This window comes from Thunnus maccoyii, chromosome 9, assembly GCF_910596095.1.
Source record: "Thunnus maccoyii chromosome 9, fThuMac1.1, whole genome shotgun sequence".
Lineage (NCBI taxonomy): Eukaryota > Metazoa > Chordata > Actinopteri > Scombriformes > Scombridae > Thunnus > Thunnus maccoyii.
The window spans coordinates 18,003,220-18,010,655 of record NC_056541.1 but is presented as its reverse complement, the minus strand read 5'-3'; the positions used below and the strand labels follow the sequence as shown (position 1 = coordinate 18,010,655).

The 7,436-nt window shown below is 38.9% G+C and overlaps 1 protein-coding gene across 1 annotated transcript; it reads right to left on the bottom strand.

Moving 5' to 3' along the window:
- Positions 1-7,436, bottom strand: LOC121903494 (bri3 binding protein). Its single transcript, XM_042420582.1, has 3 exons — positions 6,413-7,436; positions 4,206-4,308; positions 1-4,075 (listed from the first exon to the last, which is right to left on the bottom strand). The coding sequence occupies exons 1-3, from the start codon at positions 6,587-6,589 to the stop codon at positions 3,651-3,653; spliced, it is 705 nt and encodes a 234-aa protein (XP_042276516.1). The 5' UTR covers positions 6,590-7,436; the 3' UTR covers positions 1-3,650.

The following is a 7,436-nucleotide window of genomic DNA, read 5'->3' as shown; positions in this document are numbered from 1 at the left end:
TCCTACTGCGGTGTTTAATTTATTCAAATCTGGACCTCATTTTCACTTCGACACAAAGAAAAACTAAAATATCATTTACCCACCGACAGGTTTTCATAAAGTCACACACACGCATACAAAGTAGACAACAGCAGGCAGAACAGTTTGGCGTTTGCCATGTTACTGAAGTACAGGATCTTTTTTTTAAAAAAAGGTCTAGAAATGTTGAAATAAAAAAAATTACACCTATTCAAATTTCAACAGATACAAAGAATTGCCTTAAATAAAAAAAAACATCATTGGCACAGCATGTCAGAAAAAGCAGGCTACATGGAATAACAGGAATAAGTAGGATACAGTACATGGACAGTTTCAACAGATAATAAATATAATCTGAATGTAGCAGTCATTCCAGTGCTGAGAGGTGTCAACAGAGAGATCTAGCATCTTTCAACATCTATGCAGTGATGCCAAGTGGTAACTGAGTAGGCTTACAGGTATAGCTAGTGGCAACTTGAAGTATACAGTGTCATGATATTTTGAGGGAAGGTTAAAGCCCTCGTCCATTTGGAACGTTTTCAAGCTTTTTTTTTTTTTTTAAATCTCAGAAACTGACATTTTTATGGTGCTAGAAATGATTAAAACTGTGTGAGAGAACTTATGTGCAATTTTAAGAGAAACTATTTCATTCCTGATTCTTTTTTCTCAAACAGTGAAGTGCTCCAAATTCTGAACCACTACAGTATAACACACGTGTTTGACATTAAATATGTTTGACATGAAATACATTAATGAATGGAAAAATCAGCCTGTTAAGATCACACTGAGACCATCTTAGTGGCAAGATTCGATGGAATATCATGTAAAACCTTCCTTAACAAACAACATACATGATTACTATTCACTTAATACCTTCATAAATCACACATGCTGTTATTAGTAAAACATACACAAGTCATTGGCAACAGATTAAGAGAGCCACACCACAAGACACCAGGATCGAGCTCCTCTTTCACGCCAGCTACTATATCTTATTTTTCAATTGCAGACCTTTGAAAATGTGTCAATGTACATTTTTCTTCCTTCCACCTGGGAGTGCAAGGGTTGCTCTAAACATGACTAACATGTCAGAGAGGATAGACAGCATGGCTGTGATGACAGCTGCGAAACAGCCCTCACAAGAATTATAATTTGGTCTATACAGTAGATTGGTAATCAGTGCAAATGTTAAAAATAAGACTCGTTAAACACAAATCCCTAATATACTTAATTTCTTGCTAATTTCGTCAAATGAAACTAACATTCAAATTCCCACAATCACATTTGGAAGGGTTTTCTACCTAAATGGTGAACAATATGTATAGGATGTAACATTATAGGCATAAGAAACATAGCATGCAAGAAAATACCAGTTTACTTTGGCTGTGTGGGCCATGGGGGGATTTACTGCAGGGGACAAACTATATGTGTCAGGGAAAGATGAGAAAACCTTTTCCTTTTGAAGAAATTACTGGTGCACATTAAGACAACCTGGATTGGAAATACAGCATTGAACTGATTTTGCACATCTAGCTGTAAGTCCAAGATAGAGATGCAAGGCAAGACAAAGGGTCTAATGAGAATCTCAACTCAGCCGTTGCATTGGACACATGAAAAACCACGCACATAATTATCAGAATATACAGGGAAACAGCCACATACTCAAGAAAAGTGTTAACATTGCACCCTTACTACATTGAGAAACATTAGAAAAGGGGCAAAAAATTGCACCCCACAGCATATCACACATACTGAGTGTCGAGGATATAAATACTGGTTGGTTCTTTGGCCTCAGTGGTGTCATTAACTGTAAGAGTGCTCGCTGATCTTTGTAACATCCTGCAACATTACTGACTTGTGTCCCTCTTTAGTCAGTCTTTCTCATGAGACACTGAAAGCAAACTTTTTTTTTTTCAAATTTGCACAGCATTAGGGTCATTTATATAAAAACATGTTTACACAGTCCAGAATCTATCAATTGAATTTACAATTTTACAATTGAACTGTGCACAGGGGAACATGATAATATGAAGATGTTTGGCAGGGAAAGAAACAGTAACAAGGCCCAATCTCTTCTGATAGAACATGATAAATATAAAGAAATAACGGCAGAAAAAAATAAAAAATACAAAAAGACCTTTCACACTAACAGACTACAGCTGGCTATAGTGATGCACATTATGTCTAAAGCACTGTTTTCAACAGAATGTTATACTGTATGTATCCATCAGGCTGGTTGCAAGTCTATCATTAAATTACTGGTAAGAGCCAAGAGTCAAATGGGCTGAACAGTACAGCCCCCTACAGGTTCAAAGGCACTAGACCTAATTAATCTGTAGTCAACTTGATCACAATTCCTCACTAAAAATCCTAATCCTAAAAGTTAGTTAAAAACGTTACTGTCCATTTTAAACTTTAGAACCACTAACCACTATACAAATTCCTACTATGGAAATTCCATACTAACATTGAAATGATGAATGACAAGCATCTGAAATACTGTATTTGGTCTTGACATAAACCAAACCTTGCAATTCCAACAAGATGCAAGAACACACACGGTGCACTCATGTATCAATAAGTCATGTAAGTTACTGAGACGATTTCAAACCATATCTGAAAACCTGTGAAGTGACTCAAAGAGACCAAGACATGATTTTAATATACTTGAAATCTCATTTCCAATTCTGAATATTTGTTGGTTGAGTCCCTGAGATATTGCTGCCTGTCTGCATTTTCTCACAGTCTGATGGTGACTTTTCACTACAGTGCTTTTCCATTCCTTAAATTTGAAACAAACACTCAAAAAGATCGTAGACACATACACATAGATGCGACCACACACATACATACTCACAAGAAAAAGAGGTCCTGATGTCAAACTATTGTCACTATGGTATTGTTGACTTAATGAAACAAACTAGATCTACATGATTTCAACAGTTTGGATGGAAAACTGAATAAATAAATCTTACTATGAACAACGATCTGACGTCTTGAGGATTTTACATATGAGAATAAGAAATACAATGTTTTTAAACTGGTCCCCTGCATCATACACCCTTTCCTACTTCAATAGTTTCAAAAAGGGGAAAAATGCTTGTGGACGAAACTGTTTCAGAATCAACCCCCAGGTTATTCACAGACATACATAAAATATGCTTATTCATTTTGCGCAAGCATTGACAATACTTATCAAAACACCAAAAATTCAAACCCCAACTTGGGAGTTTCTCAAAAGTAGTTGAGGTGTAGACTGAGGCCTGCATTTAGAAAACCATGGACATCTCTCTTATAACCTCCTTACAGATGTAGCAAAAACCTTTCAAACCTTCGAGGCAAACAAAACAAAAAACCAACAAAAAAAAAACCTTGTCTGGTTGAGTTTTGGAACTTCCAGGTCATCTGTCCACACTTCTGAGGATTTCATTTTTAGGTATCTGGTAACTAAAATCAACTCAAGCAGTTAAAATACTGTTTTCAAATCTAGCTTTGTTCCCATCTGACAATAGAGTTGTAAGTACCCAGTAGTTGTGTTGCCGCAGATATGTGCAGGAACAGCATTCTGACATCAACTGCAGCTGGTTCTAGAATATCCCCTCCCTCCCCCTCATCCTCGCCTGCACCTAAGTCTACTGCTCCCCGGTGCGTTCCAGGCCGTCTATGACGCGGCTCAGCCTGATGTTGAGCAGCCTGATCTGAGTGTCCAGGTGGTCGATTTTCTCTTCCAGTGAACCTGCTCCCCCGCCTCCACGACGCCAATACGCTCCCACAGGCCCCGTCATGAAGTACACCGCCATGATGAAGCACAGCGGCAGCACTGCGCGCTCGGGGTCGCCCTCGAACTTCTGTAGAATGTAGAGGCAGGACAGGGCGAAGAGGGTGACGCGTGCTAACCAGAAAAAGCGGCCGAAAACAGCGTGCAGCAGGTAAAAGAAGCCCCCCAGGAACACAGAGAGGAACCAGTAGGCCAAGAGCACGGCGGCGACGAGGAGGAGGGCGCGTGCCGGGGAGTTGGTGAGAGATGTGGGGCTGAAGTAGTGGCTGAGGTTTGAGGCTACAAATGGAATAAAGGGAGAAAGATGTTACTTTAAAATCATACAACAATTTACATTCTTAGCATCAATCTTACATATTTCTTTGATATTCTTATCAAAGAAATGTTGTAAAATTAATAAGAGACTTACAGTCAATGCCCATCACATCCAGCAGATCTGACCAGATCTTCCAGATGGTGTCAAGAAATGAGTCCACTCCATGAACAAACCGCTCCGTGGTTTTGGAGAAAAACTACAAACAGAACCAGGAGTGGGGGATTAGTGTGTTTAATCTTTTCGCTAACATTTTAACCACATAAAAAGTACATAAAGTACGCAAAAGGATCATTCACAACATTCTAGGACCTTTGTGCTGTTTTCAGTTCCCATCTCTCTCTTTCCTCATTTCCTGTCATCTCTTTACTGTCTGCTCACAAAGAAAAGGCACAAGATGCCCCCAAAACAATAAATACTGAAAAAAAGATCAATTCTATGCTCACCATAGGTTGGCTCTCTTAGGTTAAATTATTACAATAACCTGTATATCAAAAAGTTTTGTTAGCATTGCCCACATTTAATATGTGTTCCACTACTACAATATTAAGCAAAACAATACTGTATTAGCTTCTCATTCTAGCTGCTAGCGACGTCGTGTTACTTTTCTTCTGAAGCCTGCAATATGAAATAGCCTAACTGTGCTGGAATATGACGGGACAGATTTTGAGAAGCGTGCACATGTGACACATGTGTTCGTTTACGAAATGGCACATATTAAATTACTCAGTATCACTGTTCAATATCTCCAACATGCACAGTCAGAAATAAAAGTACAGAGTTGCAGTTTTTCTGACTGGGACTAAATCAAATCATATATAGAATCATTTTGTCAACCAAGATTTTAAATAGTACTTTTTGATTTGCTATGAGTCAGGGTGATAATTGTTAAAGGTCCCCTCCAGACATGTTTTAAGATGTATATAAAATAATCTACATTGAATAATAATTTGTGTCTAATATGGCTTTTCTACAAAAAAGTGGAAAGTCTTGTTAAAATCCTTAAAATTACATCTACTCCTTCATTAAAAAATCCAGAATCTATAAATACGCAGATATATTTCATTTCAGAAGTTTAACTGCTGGACACAAGATGTGTCCTACTTCACTGTTAAGTCCATTCTCAGTGTTTGTGCACTGGAGGCTTCAAGTTTCCACATCACACTTGTGTAAGTTAAATATTGCACCAGGATTGGCTTCCAAACTGGTTGTGATGTCACAAATCATGCTCATAGGCCGACCCTTTAAAAATGGATTTTCAATGAGCACGGAGAAACTTCCTAATTTCAGCAGATAAATGTGAAAACAGCCTTCTAATGTCAAACTCTGCACATACATCATCTTGTACAGTGAAGCTCAAACAGCCAATTGCAGGAACAAGGAAGAAAAACACATTTTTGAGCAGAAGGGGACTTTAATATAAACTGTTACAGGAGTATGTGTCTTAGTAGCAGGAAATGCAAAGGTGTAACTAATAACATTAATTATGTCTCCATTCCATTTAGATTTACCAGTAAGCCACAATGTCACATGTTAATTTACCATAAGACTATTGACTATAAAGACTTCATAGGAAGTAACATTTGTGCTAATCCAATCAGCTTTGGCTTTATAGGGAAGTCACCAGAGGGAGAGTCTTCTGTATTGTCTCTCTCCACATAACTTCAATCAGTCATCCTCCATTTGCATGTTATCAATGACGCAAATGGGCTCTTACTATAAATGGTGAACAGTCCACATAAGTAAATAGTTACTCTGTGCAGCCACTAATCATTTAACATATGCCACTTTGGTTCATTTTGGCGGCTTTACAGCAGGAAATACCACTGGGTTTCAAAATACAGGAAGTGCAGCTAATGCAATGAGAGCAAACAGACTATTGTGTTCCCTTTGCGAGTTTCGTTTTTAAAATAACTCATAATTGAAGCAGACATAAAGAAACAGCTGTTATGACCTGAGCCAGCGGGGCTACATACATCTGTGTGCTGACATTATTTCACTCCGCTGTTGGACACAGTGTAATGAATGGCAATTAGCTATACAACAAATTATTGGATTGAAGTCAAACTGCATGAGAGTGTGCCACATTTTAATGTTTACGGCCATAGTACATCACCTGACACCTTTTGTAGAGGGATCAATGCTAATTTTTCAAAATGGCATCCGTGAAATTTTTGGCCAGGCCCGCGCGCTTGTTCCTTGTTCCCCATTCTCGGACCGCAAACGCCGCCTTGACGGCCAGCTGCTACCGGTCACCTGAAGAAAACGAGCCTTTATCTAAACATCACATTCACCACACTCACCTTGTATAGCCCTCTAATGTTGTCCTCTCCGAAAACACTGCTCAGGGTCTGGTAAATGCCGTTAGCTGCCCGTCGGAAGCTGTTCTGGTTGCTGGTCCTGCTTCTGCCCGCTTCGGCTGTGCACAGCAGAGACGCGGAAAGCACCAAGAAAACCACGAAAAACCTGATTCCCTTCATGACGCCAAATGCCCCGAAAGGTCAAGCAGAAATATGTATCAAAATGATTAAATGAAACGTAGTGTAAAGCAGGTAGCTAGCTGCCTTCTGTGACACCTTCGTGGGGGATGATGACAGAGGCTGGCTGTGATGGTGGCGATGACCCGTGTTGCATTCAGGAACACCTCGTAAACTGCTACTCCTCCGCCCTGAAAGAGCTTGTCGTTCTTTACAACGAAATTAATGACTAATAAAAAGATTATGTGAGAAAAGCAGTCAATTAATGGTTGCTGCTTTACTTTGTCAATCAAACAACAATTTGCTAGTCTGTCCTTCGGCGGCGTTATGAACAGGATGTCAGTAGACTATGTATCCTAATTTGCAGAAGTTATAGCACGTGTGTGTGTCTCCTTTGAGCATGCAAAAATTAAAAAGACTTATTTGTATCAACACTATTTAGAGTCCAAAACAGATTTTTTTTTTTAAATCCCATTTGCCTGTTTCAAACAGTTGTATATCCTAGGTGTCATGTGACATTTCCGGTAACCTGCAAAAGCATCTCCTGTCTTCATATGAATATGAAGGTATATAAACTCATCTCAAGCTTGCTGCTGCTCTCTACTGGACAAATAGCATTATCTCCCTGGATTTGTGTCACCCAACACATTATCCGTAACCTGCCTCATATTCAGGTAAGCTCTGTTCTGGTTTTCTGCATATTTAGCTACATTTTTCATCATATAACTCCATCATGCTTGGATCAGGACATGTTCCTGCATTATTCAGTTACCATATGGATAGATATAGATAGATAGATGTACTTTACTGATCCCAAATATTTCGAAATTCTTGTGTTACAGAAGCAGGT

Bases quoted from the DNA above. Each gene is read 5' to 3' on its own strand.
- LOC121903494 (XM_042420582.1), bottom strand. From the start codon at position 6,589: ATGAAGGGAATCAGGTTTTTCGTGGTTTTCTTGGTGCTTTCCGCGTCT. The intron at 4,309-6,412 runs GTGAGTGTGGTG...TTCTGTTTGTAG, and splicing joins ACATTAGAGGGCTATACAAG to TTTTTCTCCAAAACCACGGA. The intron at 4,076-4,205 runs GTAAGTCTCTTA...TTCCATTTGTAG, and splicing joins GGATGTGATGGGCATTGACT to CCTCAAACCTCAGCCACTAC.